This window comes from Trichoderma reesei (assembly GCF_000167675.1).
Source record: "Trichoderma reesei QM6a unplaced genomic scaffold TRIREscaffold_11, whole genome shotgun sequence".
Classification (NCBI taxonomy): domain Eukaryota; kingdom Fungi; phylum Ascomycota; class Sordariomycetes; order Hypocreales; family Hypocreaceae; genus Trichoderma; species Trichoderma reesei.
The window spans coordinates 374555-391545 of NW_006711158.1; the positions used below are offsets into that span (position 1 = coordinate 374555).

The following is a 16991-nucleotide window of genomic DNA, read 5'->3' on the forward strand; positions in this document are numbered from 1 at the left end:
GTAGCCGCCGCTGCTCGAGGTGCTGGTCGTGGTGTTGCTGAGGGTGGAATCGCGGGTCTGGAGAACTGGAGGACGTCGAGCTGTGGCGGCAGCAGTCGGGGTCTCGGAGCCGGAGCGCAATTGATGGGATCCGGAGGAGCTGCTGTCTGTAGTAGCCATGTAAGCAAAGTGCTGCCGGGATGCACTCGGCTGGGCCATTGGCGCAAATCTATAGACGCGACACCGGCGCGGGCGCAGACATGAGGTTACAGAAGCAAGGAGGAGGATGTGGTGACGACGATGGAAACGCCGACGACGATGACGGGGGATATGTGGTGATATCGAGAGACTGTGACGTGGGTGGAAGTGAGGGGAGCAGCAGCAGCAGGCGCAGGGAGAGGCGGAGGAAGAGGGAGGAGAGCAAAAGCGGGATCAGCAAGGCGAGGGAGCGGACAGGAGGGATGAGAGCAGGAACAAAAGAGGGAGGTGACGAGGCAAGGAATGGGAGGACGAGGGAATGAGGGCGTCAACGGATCTGGAAATGGGCCGATGGTGGTGAGGTGAGGAGGCGGATAAGGGCCTTTGGTTTTTGTTGCAGGCTGATGTTGGTGCAATAGTCGATGCGAATCCGTGCCATTGGGGCCGCTAGCGAGGACGAAGAAGAACGGCCTACTACTACCTACCTAGGTAGCCGTGCTGGCAGGCAAAGGGTACAGGTATAGGTAAGGGAGGTATGGAGATTGGTAATAGGCACACCACTTACCAACACACACCGGCACTCGCGAGGATCAGAGCGAAATGGAGAAGCTGGAGTGGCCGGGGAGAGATGCAGGCGTCGCGGCCGCGGCTGTGGGAGAGGAGGAGGGAAGAGAAAGAGAGGCGGATACAGTAGAGAAGATCAATGGATTAGGGAGGATCTGTCAAGGAGCGCCTTAGCAGTGCTACCTTGGCAGGTACTTGGGCCTGGGACTGCGACCCTCGGGGGTGCGGGTGCGGCACATGGATGGATGTACTTGTACCTGGGCTGGTAACACCGGGAGCACCAGCTTTGATTGAAGTCGATGCTCTTGGCCCTACAGGTAGTACTAGGTACAGGTCTACCTAGTGCCTGCAGGCCAGAGGAACAATGCCGTGGTGATACAGGTACAGGTAGAGATACAAACAGCCCAAAGCCAAGCATGGGCATCTGCCATTGAGGTCCAATTGTCTGAGCACAGGTCAGAACGACAACAATCGCCCTCAGCAAAGGCTCCAGACAGTCCATGCTCTCCGAGCGTTGAACCTGCACCCACCTTAAAAGACGAGCTCGGTCACGGACTAGTGCTGTAGCAGGGCCGCACCAGGCGGGTTTGGGGCTAGTGGGTAGCTAGCTCTATCGGTGTCAAACGGGGCAAGACGAGTCGTGCTATTGAGGCTAAGAACTGTCATCTGGTGATGATTTCACACCAAGATATCGCGTACGAGTGCATATGGGAGTCAACTGCTATAGTAGGTAGGTAGTTGCTGATCCTGAGTTACTAAGATAGGTAGACACCTACGCCAAGGGATCACTGCAGCATGGTGCATAGGTACAGTAATACTACAGGCAAATACGTATATCCAGCAGCCAAAAAGCAAAAGATCCCGCCAGCCTCGCGGGCATGAAGCTGCATGCTAGGTACATGTAAGGTTCTGACCACACTCTCGCTTTGGGGAACACCATACCTATCTATCCGCAAAGAGGGGTTCGTTCACTCAACATGAGAATCTGCACCACGGCTGCCGCAACTACCTAGTACTACAGACACTAACGATCCTGACCATCCCGGGCGAGACTCGGACCCTTTCCGCTCTGTGCCAGCTTGGCAGTGCTGGATGCAGTAAAGCACGACAGCCAGACGAGCGCTGAGCCGTCGAGAGGAGGAGGGGGCGCAGAACCGACGACCACGATTCGAAGAGACCTGCTGAAGGATGATGATGCCTGCATGCGACCCCGGCGGCAGGGGCCGTAAGTTTGTACTTGTAGGGAGATGGCGGCAGCAAAAGGCCGTGGGCAGAGCAGCGACTCGGCGATAGAGATTGATACACGTACATATCTACACATATTGGTCCCCGAGTCATGATACAACTGCAGACAGATACGGGACTGTGGAGTGCATCGAGCAGCGCGAGCTCATGCGTGACGGTGGGGGGGAGCTCGCCGACCTGGCCATATTACTCGTATGTAGAAGGCCTTGGTTCCCTGCCCTCCCACGTCAAGGTGTGGGAACACGGGATTGGATACATGGCACTGCCTCCGCTTCTCGTAGCGACGATGGTTCAGTCGATCTCTGTCAGTTCAAGTTGCCCACTTGATGGTGGCATCTGGAAGTGGGCTATGATGCCATGTGTCCAGTTGTAGAGAGTAGGCGGACATCTGAAGAGCAATTGCTCAGGATAGGTACCTCAGCACACTAACACCAAGCCTCGTAAATAACAAGATGAGCATCCCATCAACACCGGAAATACATACCTCGTGCCCTCTTTCACGAACAAGTGTCACAGACGCTGCACCCACGAAAGCACACGCACACCGATAGATGGATGCATCCAGGCCCCCGAGCCATGGCTCTCTCACAATCTCACCACCCACTATCATCCCGCGCTCCCACATGTCTACTCCATCCCAGCATCGTCTCCTCTGATACTTCCCGCCCCTCAACCGCGTCTGGCTCTGGCCCCCAAAGACCCGACTCAGATGCCATCCCAAAACCCTCGTCCCGCCCCTTCAAACAAAGACGCCACAGCGACGCACTGGCGATGGGCGTTTCGAGCTGCCCAATTGCAGCGCAATGTCTGTCAGCAGGCAAAGTCGCTCACCAAGTAGGTACTCAAGTCAGTCGATTCATTCCGCGCTTGCAGCTGTTTAGACCAATTAGGCCTATCCGTCTCGTCTCGTGCTTTGCTCTCTTCCCCTTTCTTCCCCTTTTCCTATCTACTAGGTAGTTTCAACCTCATCGCCATCTTGTATTAACTACAAAGCAATCTATAGCAGTTTTAGCAGATGGTGGTAAGCATGTATCAATAATTAGACTCCGTAACGAAGATCATGGACTTTTCTACAATCCCATCCGCACAGCCCGACTCTCCCGTCAAATGTCAATCACCCCCCCATCTCCATCCCCAAGGCGGCAAGGTTCATCACCCAAGCGGCCCCTCAAAGCACGTGGGAATCTCTCGGAAGCCCCCCCTTCATCTTCACGTGGCGTCGGGGCCACGCATTTGTTGCGGATTCATTTGGGCGGAATCGCGCCAAGGGTCCATCCCTCCATTAATACCTGTCATCAAGCTAAAATGACCCCAATCGAACCCAGCACAAAGAATGAGAACTGCAGTCGTGCTCCAGATGGGACGGCTCACTCCGCCGGTGAGAACTGACATCTCGAACAACTTAACCACTACTATACCTGCCTAAACTGTAGTAGCGGTATCGTTCAAGGTAGGTATCTATCTTGAAACTACTAGGTAGACGCTGATGAGACCATCACCAACTCCTGCAAAAGGTTCGACAACCAACTCATTGCTCAAGGTGTCACGGGAGCCACTTGGCGGCACGGAAGTTGAGATCGGCAACGCAGAAACCCCACGCCTCTCTGCTGACCAAACGAAGCTCGGGGCGATGGAGCCATGCTTTGATCTCGGCCCCGGCAACAGAGGGAGAGGCGAGGCTAATAAAGGTCTGCCGCGCTTTTATTACCTAGGGAGTCCCTGGCAGCTCTGATGGAGAGCGAGAGAGAGAGAGAGCTTACATGTGCGCGCTGAACAAGCATCTCTCGATGGACAAGTCACGCAATATGTTCCCCTGCCGAGGCCGAGTGAAGCAAGGAAGAGAGAGAGTGAAGCAGGGAGCAGCTTGGTCACCCTTTTTGCTGATCAAATCCGCGCGGATGTGCTTTCGGCAATTCCAATGCCCGCTCTTTTTTGACCGAGCCCGGATCTTACAGCATGTCTCCAGCTCTGCGGAACCTCGTTGGGCCTCGTATTTCAGGGAAGAGCCCTACCCGGCACTTTGAAGTCACGCGATACGGGCGATTCCCTGCCAGAATTGCCCGCAAACAACAGCGATTGCGCTTTGTATGAAGCACAATGCGAGAGGGTCTTGGTGTTTATTCAGCAGCGCGCTGTCCATCATGTCATTTCAAGCCCTGCCTTGTTCAGCTGTGAATTGTTCGGAACTCAGTCGTTGGACAAGGTTCCTTGTAGATCCAAACAACTTGGGGCCACTTGCCAACGGTTTGACGAAGCGTCATCACGCAGTTTGATTGAGCGGTTGACGAGATGAATGTAAAACAGAGATTCTCAAACAGCACTGCTGCGGTTGTCGCTAGGCATCGATGCCCGGATTGGAGCAGGTACACGTAGCGGATTGCACACGAAGACATCGTGAGACAAGCGTTAACAAAGCGTCTGATGGCCTACATGAGGATACAAAGTAGTAATATCTGACAAAGGTGCAACAATAAGCTCTCTTCTTCTATAGAGGACTAGCTAGAGAGAAAGAAGGAAAATAAACAAACAGCTACAAGCGCATCACAGGCCTAAGGCCTGTGGTATTATAAGGTGGTCCTAAGTTATTAGGGTAGGGACCACTTAACACATCCCCTTTAAGACTAACACACTATAACACTATTATAATATCCTAGGAAATTAATAGCATTTTGCTAATTATAAGATATAGGCTATTTTACTATATATAAAGAATATAAAATAAATTTAAAAAATAGCTGCTATTTCTTTAATTAAAGAGAAATAGCGCTAATAAAAGTAAGTAAATTAAATTAAGGTTTTCTAGTTATTAAAGTCTAGAAGTTACTTTTACTTATTAAAGTATAAGGCTTCCTTAATTAAAATAGAAATAAATTACTAAAATAAAAATAAGTAGAAATAGGTTATTAATATAATAATAAAAGCTCTTAAATAGCTTTTTATTTATTAAATAAAATACTTTTCTTATAAAAAATATATTAATACTATTAATATAATAATTAAGGTTTAATAAAATACTTATATCCTAAAGTGTTAAAAGTATAAAAGATAAATTTATTTTAATTAGTAAATAAAATGCCTTTTATAATAAAGGTCTTTTTAATAATTATAGTTTAGGAAGGATAAGGAGGCTTATACTACTCTTTATTATAAATCTAGCACTCTTAAACTATTTTAAATATAAACCTATTATAGTTTAAATTCTTATTAATATAAGAAAAAGGAAATAGGAAATAAGGCATAGCTAAGGTAATAGAGTTAGTATACTTATTATAATTACCCCTGCTATTAAATAAATATATAAACTTAAGATAGATCTTTACTATTAAATAGTATTAACTATCTTTAAAAGCTTTATAAATTCAGTATGCTTAATCTTTTTAAGTGGCTTTATTAAACTATCTGCAGTTATCTCTTATATACTAATTTACTATATTTTAAAATCTTTTTATTTTACTTTATTAATAATTTATTTAAAATAAATATCTATTTACTTTATTTATATTATATTATATTAGTTAAGAATAGTAATTCTAGTATTTTAAGAATTAGTATATAAGATTATAAGCTTCTAGTCTTTAATGCCTAAATTATTAAGGATCTTCTTAATTTAAATAGCTAATATTTTAGCTAAGGTAAGGTTTATAAATTTAGCTTTAGTTAAGCTTATAGTAATAATAATCTATTTTTTACTTTTTTAGTAAACTAGTTTATTACTAACTAATATAATATAACCTACTATACTAAATCTTTTAGCTAAGTTATTTATAAAAGCTATATTAATATAAACCCTTAAATTAAGGTCTTTAATATTATATTTACTACTAAGTTAAATCCCTAGGTTAGTTATGCCTTAAAGGTATTAAAAAAGATACTTTAGGATTTCCTTATAGTATTTTATTAAACTAGTATTAGCTTTATAAAGCTTTTAAGTAGTATATATAATATTAGGCCTTATACCTATTAAAATAAAGTTTAGGCTTTTAGTTTATTTTAGCTATTCTTTTATTAATATAATAACTTTTTATTATTTTTAATTATAAGGAATTATTTTCTTAAGTAGCTATAAGGTCTTAGCTAGATTTTAAAATATTAAAATAAACTTAGTAATAACTTTCTTAATATAAGTGCCTTAGCTAAGTATAATTATCTTATTCTTTTAATTTTTATAAACTTCTAGTCTTAAAAAGACAGCTATATCTTTTAGTTTCTTAATTTTAAATAAACCTTCTAGCTATATTACTATATTATAAATAGTTAATATTTTTAAAGCTGTAACTATTATATTATTTATATATAAAATTAAAATAATGCTATTTTTATATTTAAAAATATAAAGCTTAAATTTAAAAGGTTTAAATTTAATTATAGCTAAAAGTTATATAGCTTTTTTAAACTATTATAAAGGAGCCTTTAAATAACTATAAAAAGCTTTTTTTAAATAATAAACTCTTTTAAATTTATTATTAAAGCCTTAAGGTTAATATATATAAACTTCCTTTTTAATATTAGTATTAAGGAATATAGTAATAGTATTAAATTATTACTATTTAAGATTATTAATTACTATAATTAAATAAAACACTTTAACTAATATAAAATAAGCTATTATAATATAAAGTTCCTTTATTAAATAGTCTATCCCTTAAAGCTAATCTCCTTAAATAACTAAGCATGCCCTTATTATAAGATTACTATTAGTAAAATACTTTAAATTATATACCTATTTATTATAAAAGATTATAATATCCTCTAATAGTATAATTAAGCTTTAGGTCTATTTTTTAATTAAACTATTATATTATTTTTCTATTATAAGAAACTATTTAGTCTTATAGTTATACTTCTTTTTAGTATTATTTTAATTTTTAAGAACTTTTATGCCCTTATTAAGTTATTACTTAACTTTAAGAGTTATAAATACTATAAGGATTAGTTATTTCTTTATAAATTTATTATACTCTTACTATTTAATAGTCTTAACTATTAATATAAATCTCTTTATTTTTTCTTTATATAAAGCTTTATAATTAATTTAAGTAATACTTTTTATAAAGTAATACTATTATTAATTAGCTATATATATCTTATTTATTTAATTTAATTTAGCTTATTTAAGTATAGCTAAGGTTATATTTTTAGTATTAATTATAAGGTTTTATAAGTTAAGGATAATAGTAATAGTAGTATTTTAGCAGATAGCTTTAGGTTTAATTAAATATTAGTTATAAAGGTTATAATAGTCTTAATTAGTTAAGGAGGTCTTATTTTATAAATCTCTTTATAAAGTAAGCTTTAAGGTTTAAAAATACTTACCTTTCTTATAGTTTACTAGTAATTATTATTAAAAAATATCCTTATTATTAGCCTTAAAATACTTAGATTTATTAGCTCTAGTATTATTATTAATTACTTTATTAGCCTTAAAGGTATTTTAAATAGTAATTATATTAAAAGCCTATTTTAAAGCCTGCTATAATTTAGCTACTTAGCTAATTACTATCTAGCCTCCTTTTTTAATCTTAAGGTTAATAAGTATAGCTTTATACTTAATTTCTAGTTCCTTTTAATTATATAATATCTTACTGCCTAACTCTTAAAATTATATATTTTATAATTTAATAACTTTATCTTCTTTTAGTAAATAGACCTTATAAATATAGCTATTTAAGCCTTTAATATTAATAAGATATTCTTTAATTACTTTAAGGTATATTTTTATACTCTTAACTTACTAATTCTTATATTTCTTAATATATACTATATAACCCTAAGTCTTAATATATTTAATATTATATTTATATTCTACTTAAATAGCTTTAAATATTTTTTCTAGCAGCAAGATCTTATTCTTATTAAATAAGATTAGCAGTAAGTTATAAATATATATAGTAGATTTTATATATAAAGGCTATAAGGTTTTAAGTAATTTAATTTTAATATAAGTTACTTATCCTAAGTTTATAAGGCTTTTTCTAGCCTATTTAATTATACTATTCTGCTAAAAAGTATAGGCTATAAAGGTTTTAATAATAAATTTATTTTTATAAGACTAGTTTTATATTTTTTATAATATAAACTCTTTTATATTATTAAATGCTATAACTTAAACTTTATAGCTACTGCTAAAGACCTTTACTTAGTTCTTTTAGCCTTATAGTTTTCTTATAGCATTTTTATAATTAATAGCTAAGATTAGCTATTAATAGTAAGTAAGGGTATTAATTTTATAAAGTAAGATCTTAAAACCTTTATATTTAATAAGTATATAAAAGATTATATTTTAAAAGATAATTTAAAGAAATTTTATAAGTTTAGCTAATAATATATAATTAATAATAAATTTAAACTTAACTAAATAGTAAGCTTTATAATAAAAGTCTTTAATTATTATTTTATTTACTTAAATTCTTAATTATTAGCAAGCTTTTAAGACTTATTCCTTATTAATATAGCCTAGTCTCTTATATATAAGACTATATTTTATATTTATAATAAATAGTTTAATAAGAAGTATTATAAAATTATAATATTTATTAATTAGTAGTATTATTATTTTTAAAATTATAATATTATACTTTTAATAAACCTTTATAATTATAATTACTTTATCTTTTTACTATATAAGTAATCCTTTTATAAAGTTATATTAAATATCTTTTTATTTAAGAACTCTTAGGCTTATTATATTAATAGCACTTTAAGAAGTATAAGTAATATTCTTAAGTTTAATTATTTTATTATTTAGCAGTAAGATAATTATAATGCTTATCCCCTTAGTCTTTAATATGCTTTTATTAAATATAGCTATTATATTAGCTTTATTTAGTATTTAAATAAAAATAAATTACTTTAAGTTATTAAAATAGTGCAGGTTATAGCCTAAGTTAATAATAATATTATCTTAGTTAATACTATATTTAGTTAAGGTAAAGTTATAGTTTAAAGTGTTATTTTATATAATTTTAATAATATTATCTTTATTATTTTTAAAAAGATTAGGCTTAATAAGGATATTTAAAGTAATTATTATATTAATAAATAATTACCCTGCTTTTATAATATTTAAGGTGCTTTTAAATAGTCTTTTCTTTATTATAGGCTTAGGATTTTCTTTTTTATTATTTTTAGGTTTTTATTTTTATAAATAAAAACCTTAATGCAAGTTTAAATAAAATTAAGGGTAATAATCCTTTAATTAAAGCTTAAGATAAAGTCTTTAATAAGTATTAGGTATATAAGGCTTTTTATTTACTAAAATAATATAGCTATATTCTAGCTTCTTAGATTTATTATTATTATTAGACTTGCCTTACTAATTATTATTTAATATAAAAAGGGCAGGCTGTTTAAAGGTACTAAATGTCTTTTTAGTCCTTACTTTCTTATTTACTTATAAGTAAAAGAACTTAATAAGTTTATCTTTCTTAACTTCCTTACCTTAATAAAGATCTATAGTCTAGTGCTTATACTAAGTCTTATTAATATATTTAAGGCTTATAAAAGCTATAGTTATAAACTAAGCCTTTAGTGCTTTAAGATATTAATATATAATATAAGTTTAAGCTCTTATTAGTATATTAATATATACTTTTAAAGACTTAAATTAGCTATATTTTAAATAATTAAACTTTTAAATAATAATAAAGACTCCCTTTATTAAGGCTTTTAGGATAATAGTTTTTATTATATTAAGGAGTTTTTTTACTATTAAGTTATTACTATTAAAGCCTTTATAATTAAGCTTTATATAAATCTTTATTAATAGGTTATTTAGGATAAATCTTATTACTAGTATATTATTTTTTTTTTAGGCATTTTTCTTAGCTTAAGTAGCTTTTTTAGCTATAATATCTTTTCCTTTAATAATATCTTAAAGACCTATTAAGTAGGCATTAATTTTAAATATTTATTTTTAGGCATTCTAGTTATTAAGGCCTTTTAATAGTATTATTAAAAAAAAGAAGTTAGCTTATAAAGCTTTAAGGGTATTATCCTTTATAAATATTAGCTATACTATTTTAAGCTATATTATTTATAAATTTAGGTTAGGATTATTATAGTTAAAGTCCTTATTTTTAGTAATAAATTTAAAATTATCTTAGCTTAAAGGGTTAGGTAATAATTATCTTATTAATATATAGGTAAAATAAAGTCTTTAAGTCTTTATAAATAAAAGAGAAGAAAGTTAATTTTTTAAGTTAAAAAAAAAGGGCGATTTATATTAGATTAAAGGTATAACCTGCATTAGGTTAAAGGTATAATAATAACAGCATTATCTATTACTAACTTAAAGGTTTAAGTATAATTTTTTCTGTAATTTTTAAAAGAGTATAAGGCTTATAACTTAATAAAGGTGTAATAATAAACTCTCTTTTTTTATAAAGGACTAGCTAGAGAGAAAGAAGGAAAATAAATAAACGGCTATAAGCGTATCACAGGCCTAAGGCCTGTGGTGTTATAGGGTGGTCCTGAGTCATCAGGGTGGGGACCACTTAACAATATCAACCGAGCTGGAATCCTTATTCTTGATGCAATTTGAGGTACCATTACAGGAGAGCATGCCCAGGCAGTCTGGCCAAACAGCCACTACCTTACCTATAGTTGACAACAAATCTCTCCGACGAAAGCTTCACGACTCCATCGAGAGCCGCTGTCTCTACAGAATTTCGCATCGTCCAGCCGTAGACATTCGCCTTACCATGAGTGATACTGTAATGAACAGCCGAGTCTACCTTGTAAAAAACACGTGGCGAGAGCCGGCATATGGATGGGATCGACTGAGGGCGGAAGGGACGGCAAATGGGGCCATCATCTCGGGCTTGATGCTTGTAAGCACCCTTTTCGCAGAATGATGGGGCTTGGGGGCCAGTCGTGGACGACGACGCGATCTACGTCGATTCAAGGCTCCTACCAATTGATGATTTGAGTCTGAAGAGGGAGTTTGAGGTATGCCGGTCTCCCTTATTGGCCAAGGAGCAATGACATCTGCCTCTGGTTCATCATTAACCGATTGAAGCCATGTATTACATGTACAGGCTGACTCGTGTCTGGTGATGCTTTACTAACCCTCGATATAACAGCTGAAAGATGACCTGAAGATGAAGGAAGACTGAAGAGAGCTGAACATGGCAAACGAAGCAGCTGAAGAGGGTGTGCGTCTCTGTGCAGCTGAGCTCGACACACTGGTCATTCAGAAGATTTACTAGGAGACGCGATCATCAATGCCGCGCCATCTGCCCGTGTATTACCTCCCAAGCTTCCATCACAGCTCCCACTACTTGGACAAAGAACATCCATCTTTCTCACACAGCAATCTCCATATCCCTCGTTTGAGCCTCATTCACCCACCGGCTCCATGGATGCCCAGTCTTCTCAGCTGTAGTAGAGACTCCCAACGGCCGGTCGTATCCCAGCGGAGCGCATGGGTAACATCGTCCTCTACCATGCATCTCCGCCAACCCAAATTGCGAAGCTCACTTCCGAAGCGGCAAGTAGCATCTTGATTGATGCCTTGATGCTACCCGAACGTTCCATCGGGACGCCAAGTGATAACGGCATGGCGTCCTTTTCCCCCCCTTTTCCATCATGAACGGGCACGATTCACATACAAACCTCCAAGGTCGTAAGAGAACGCAGTATTAATGACCTCTTCGCGATAGATCATCATTGCCCGCAATCCACGTCAAGCGCACGAGTAAGTCAAGTAACAGCTCGGCTCCCGATGCAAATCTCCCCCAGATTTGGCCCCAAAAAACAACCTGCATTGGCTCGGCGTCTAAGGGAAAAAGAGCCGGCGTCGTTTTTTCAACCCCGACCTTCAAGGTCAAGTCATGCACCACCTCAACCCGCCCCAATGATTGGACCGCCCCAGAACAGAAATGCATGCATCTTGATCCTCGCCTTCAGGCGCGAGAACCGAAGGATGGAGCAGCAGACACATCTCGCGTCAAGAGACCAGCCAAACTTGCCCGAGAAACAGAAGAGAAAGAGCAGGGAAGAAGAAGAAGAGCGACAGCCGCTGAAATGTCGATCGAGGTGAGTTTGTGGTCAATAACCAGTCTGGCCGTCTTTGGACGTCGCATTGCATTGCGTCCATCTTGGCTTCGTATCGATTTTTGGGCCTCTCTTGATGGCCGTCTGTTTTAGCACGCTCCTCTTTTGTTGCAACCTCGTCGCTTATTATCCACGACTTTTCGTCCAATTATGCCATTCGTGCCAAAGTCAAGCACCGCTGCTCGGCACTCATCGAGCGTCAAACGTCTCGCTTCTCCTCATGCTGAAAACAACCTCCCCAAGACCAATCTGCAGTTCAACAAAAAACAACACCACAAGCCCCAGCTCCCAACCTGTCATTAGCGAGCACAAAACCACACCACGGGATCATCACGCAACAAGTGAACAGCAATCCCCATATCCCGCAGAACCAAAAAGAAGCCAAAATCAACACAAACCCCTGCAAGACCGTTTGATGCCCGCGTCCAAGTGACTTGACTAAAAGTCCCCTCCATCCCCGTTCCAAAAGTCGGCGCCACCTCCGCAAAATTCGCTCGTCCTTCCCGCCCCCTTGTCAGTTGAGTTCTCTTTGCTGCCAATTGGACCAATCCAAGCATCATGCAGCATTGCATCTTCTCAAATCAAAATGCAAGCTTTTTGGGGAATCCCCCCCTTCTCTGCCGTGAGCGTTTCAAAAGCGCAGAACAAAAAAAAAAGAAAGAAAAAAGGACGCTTGACCAGTAAGAAGCGCCCCAATCGTGCAGATGTGTGTGTCCGGTGCCTCGCCCTCTTCTCATTTAGCATATCCCGCCAAAACGTCCCTCGTGATCGCGTGCCTTGCCTTGGTTTCGATTCTTTTTTGTGGGCAGATGAGCAAAAAGCAGGGGAACAAAACCTACGAGCCTCTTTCTTTTTCTTCTTTTCTTTTTCTTTTTTTCTCCTGCTCTTCTTGTTTTGCTCACTGAACTTCAAGTTGTCCCTTTTTACTCACACGGGTCGCACTGGTTACCTCATCTGCCCTTATGTATGTACCTATCTGGGGACCTTGTTTCATCTCTCGTCGTCTGTACTCGCGCAACATCTGCCCACTTCAGGCTTCCTAGACAAAGCCCGTTTCTTCCTGCATACAAAGCTCTTACTTATCTACCTCCTCACATCGACTAATAACAAATCTCATACACATGCCTCTCGAACCTCTTCTCCCACATCATTACAGAGAGATTTAGTCCAACAACTCCATCCGAACCTCCTCCTCCAGACCCGCCCATCTCCCTCCTCTGACTCCCTCCCTTCTCACATCTGCATGACAACAAAGGGCAAAAGCGCAACCAGCAACAAAACACAAGACAAACAAATCTCAAACTCTGCGTCAACGGCACTCTTTTGTAGTAGTACTAATCCAACACAGCAACAAAGTATGTGTCTCTCTCTCCATATCTGGAACCCTTCTAACCCACCCCCTCGCCTATCCTCTCTCTCCTCTCCCGTTGCTACCATAACACACACACACTCACACACACACGCCCACACACATGCCCACGAACACAGAAAAAGCTCGGCATTTATATTTATAGTACTTAATATTGCTCCGATGCTCCCCCATTCCAAACCCTGTATCTTTTCCTTCACCCAAGACGTGCCCTTTTTTTTTTTCTTCTTCCCTTTTTCCCGCATACTCAGTCTATCTGGGTTTTCGGAATTCTTCCTTTCTTTGTCCAGGCCTTTTCTTTGTTTTCTACCTCTTCACGGTCCTCTAATACCGAACCACACAGAGTCTGTGCGGGCCTTCTTCTTACACGACAACCTCGGCTCAGAAGTAAGCTTACAACAAAGAGACAACACACACCTACCTCACCGTCTACCACAACGACACAAAAGCGTTGCACAAAACTTTCCTTTCAACCAACGAGCATCTTTATTCGTTGAATGCGGCTCTAGAAGCTGCATCTAGAGAGCAGCAGTATCACCCGTAGCCCCCCTCCCCCCCTTTCAATCAACCATGTTCTACGAAACGCTCTACGTCCACGACGCAAAGGCAGCAGCCCTCCAGCCGATCCCGTACAGAGCTGCCCCGGCAAAGTCGGCCTCGCGCAGCAACAACAACAACAATAACAACAACATCCTCCGGATCCCGAAACCGCAGGCACAGCGCCCCAAGCCGTTCGACCCCGACGATCTGACCAGGAGGCTGCACGTCGTGCTCGCCGAGCAAAAGGCCCATGCCGAGAGGAAGAAGCGCGCGAGGGCGGCCCTCGACGCCGAGCGCCAGGCGAATGCCGCCGCCGTGGCCCGCAACGCGAGCGCCCTGCATCCCGGCCAGCGCGGGATCCCCATGGGGCCGACGGCGCCCTCTACGCAGATACAGAAGAAGGAGGCCACGGCGTCCAAATCACTGATTCCAACTGCGCCTCGAGACGCGGGCCAAGATGCTCCCAAGACCAAGACGGAGAGGCTGCACAGGGCCGGCTTGAGAAATTCTACCTCGTCGTCTAGCAACAGGAATTCGGAGGATACGCCGCCGTCCAACTATCGTCACATCCCGCAGGTTGCTGCCTCGCAGTTTGCCCGAACCACCACCACCGAGACGGTGACGGAGAAGCATCTCGTGCACAAGCTGTCCCGGCAGGCCATCAAGTCCCACGTGCAGGGCCCCAATGCAGCCGCTGGACGAGCATCAGACTTTGTGCCGGCGGAGCAGACCAAGGCTCTCCGAAGGGCGCAGAGCATGAGGGAGAGGCAATATGAGCGGAACCAGTTCCAACAGCCTCACATCCTCGCCGCCACAGCCGAGGTGGACGAGAGGCCCGCGACTACCGCCCCCCACAATTTCAAGGAATACCTCCACCACAAGAGCCTAGACGCCCTCGATGAACCAAGTAAGGAGATGCGGAGGAGAAGCATGGGTGCCATCCTCGGCATGATGATTTCAAGAGATGCCGAGACTGCAGAGCTTTCCCATACGTCGTCGGAGAACTATTCCGCGGCAAATCACTCTGACACCGGGCCTGCCAATCCCGACGAGCATCGTGTGGACTGGACCCAGAGTGACGAAGCCGCGATCCTTCGACAACAAAAGCAGCAGCAGCAGCAACAACAGCAGCAGCTGCATTCACAGCAGCCGCAGCAGTCGCAGAAAAGCGCGGCGGGTCCCAACGTTTTGCGAAAGTCCGAATCAAAATGGGCTTTGCGAACAAAGCTCGGGGGCTTCACCAAGAAGGCCGACAAGCTGTCTTCACCGACAGAAGAGAAGGACGCCGAGTCGCTCGCTGAACGGCCCAAGTCACCCACAAAGTCGGGAGGGCTCTTTGCGCGATTCAAGCGTTAGCCAGGGCCGGATGACAGAGGAGTTTCGGCCAAGGTGAACAGGCTGAAATGAGTTTACGTACCTTGAATGATTTGATTGAATGACTTCTGGATGAGGATGATGTAATTTTAATATATGAAAGAGATGGACTTGTACACCGTTATGAAGAGATGATGACGAGCGAGTCTGATCGAAAGAGGTCGGGAAAGAGGTAGAGTTGGCTGGCCGGCATATGCTGTTGGAGCTTGCCAACAAACATATAATATACCCATAGGGCCATAGAGGCCGCCGAGCTCTGTATACTCTCAGACGATTTCCTGGCTCTCTTCGTTTAGAGATTGATGCTCTATCCCGTGGTGGCTTATGCGCGACGTCGCTCTTCGGCAAGTAGACGTTCAATGAGGGCCGTGTCTTGCTCAGCAACCTGTCGTTGCACGTAGGCAGCGGTGCTGTTCCTGTCCTCCGTCTCGTTCATGATGTGCACAATCAGCTCGGTGTATTCTCGTATCGCCTCGCCGTCTTCGCCGTCGGCCTTGCGCGCCCTTCGTAACGCTGCCTTGCCGTTCTTGATTCCAATGTCGTGGTTCCAAGTATTCCTGCCCGTGTTCACTGGAAGGCCCTCCCTGAGCGACGCGGGTATGGCTCTGGCCGCAGCGTCTGGGCCATCTGACGGCGGCTGAGTCGCCGCGTGGATCTCGAGAAGCTGGTTTGGTAGGTTGGGATACTTCTTGAAGAGGAGCTGGAGCTTATCTGATGTCGCCAGAACGCTAAAGGGATTCGTCGGATCGATGGCAGCCTGCGGAGGCACGTTTGCGCTTGCTGCCGGCGGCTCGCTCGAGGACTGATTCGTCGGCTTGGGCTCTTCTTTCGGGGCGTCTGGCGGATGGTTTTGCTGATGGGCTTTGCTACATGGAACAGAGCAGCTAGGTAGAGGGACAGTCAGCAATAGATCCTCAATTTCGTTCGCGTCTCATCGTTTCCCATCTCGTTGTGAGCGAAAATGCATGGCGCAACATGGAACGTACTAAGGAAGACGGCATCGTGAGCATTTGTATTTCCCAGGATTGCTTCCACAGACGCCGCATAACACCACGTTTGCCTTATGAGCAGACGATCCCTGCGATGCTGTACTCCCGCTGCTGTCCTTGTCGCCGCCGTTGCTCTGCTGCTGGCCATTCGCATCTGCTTGCGATTCCGACGCGTGCGTCTGCTGGTTGTTGGCGCCGTTGTCGCTGACTGGCAGCGCAGCCGCAGCCGCAGCCGCAGCCTTGTCCGACGGCGCGTTCGAAGCAGAGCTCGTGTCAGCCTCGCCGAGAGCCTCTGATGCCATTTGCTCGAGTTCGAAAAAAAGGCTGTTTGCAGTAGGTTGCCGTATTCTGTCCTCTCGGGCTGACAGGCGCGTAGAAGGAATGCGTCAAAGTGTTGAATGATGGAAACTTGAGGTTAGTTGCCCCGCCTGGTATCGAACTTTTTTTTTTTTTTTTTTTTTTTTTTTTTTTATACAATGCCTGGTCCTTTTTTTTTCTGGGAGGTTCCCCTGCCCTTCAACTTCAAAAGGCTTCCGTCATTTCTCGTGTGGCCAAAGCTTGTTCAGTCCGGCGTCAAAATACGAAAGTTCCTGGAATCGCAATTCTCAGATTCTAGTGAATCACACGCCAGTGAACCGTCGACAGGGATCCTGGCGCACGACGAACATGTTCGTTCAGGG

General features: G+C 41.3%; 4 protein-coding genes across 4 annotated transcripts; 3 read left to right on the top strand and 1 right to left on the bottom strand.

Annotated features, from left to right (window-relative positions):
* Positions 1–1935: 1935 nt before the first annotated feature.
* Positions 1936–3561, top strand: TRIREDRAFT_108155 (uncharacterized protein; the record flags this gene model as incomplete). The annotated part of the gene is made up of 4 exons (XM_006965925.1): positions 1936–1966; positions 2093–2178; positions 2503–2820; positions 3463–3561. The coding sequence occupies 4 exons, from the start codon at positions 1936–1938 to the stop codon at positions 3559–3561; spliced, it is 534 nt and encodes a 177-aa protein (XP_006965987.1).
* Positions 3562–3942: 381 nt separating this feature from the next.
* On the top strand, positions 3943–4885 carry TRIREDRAFT_108156 (uncharacterized protein; the record flags this gene model as incomplete). The annotated part of the gene is made up of 4 exons (XM_006965926.1): positions 3943–4071; positions 4326–4429; positions 4743–4761; positions 4880–4885. 4 exons carry the CDS (start codon positions 3943–3945, stop codon positions 4883–4885), a joined length of 258 nt encoding a protein of 85 aa, XP_006965988.1.
* A 9093-nt stretch (positions 4886–13978) lies between these two features.
* On the top strand, positions 13979–15304 carry TRIREDRAFT_108157 (uncharacterized protein; the record flags this gene model as incomplete). Its single annotated transcript, XM_006965927.1, has 1 exon — positions 13979–15304. One exon carries the CDS (start codon positions 13979–13981, stop codon positions 15302–15304), a length of 1326 nt encoding a protein of 441 aa, XP_006965989.1.
* Positions 15305–15644: 340 nt separating this feature from the next.
* On the bottom strand, positions 15645–16613 carry TRIREDRAFT_108158 (uncharacterized protein; the record flags this gene model as incomplete). The annotated part of the gene is made up of 2 exons (XM_006966049.1): positions 15645–16188; positions 16309–16613. The coding sequence occupies 2 exons, from the start codon at positions 16611–16613 to the stop codon at positions 15645–15647; spliced, it is 849 nt and encodes a 282-aa protein (XP_006966111.1).
* Between the last annotated feature and the right edge of the window lie 378 nt (positions 16614–16991).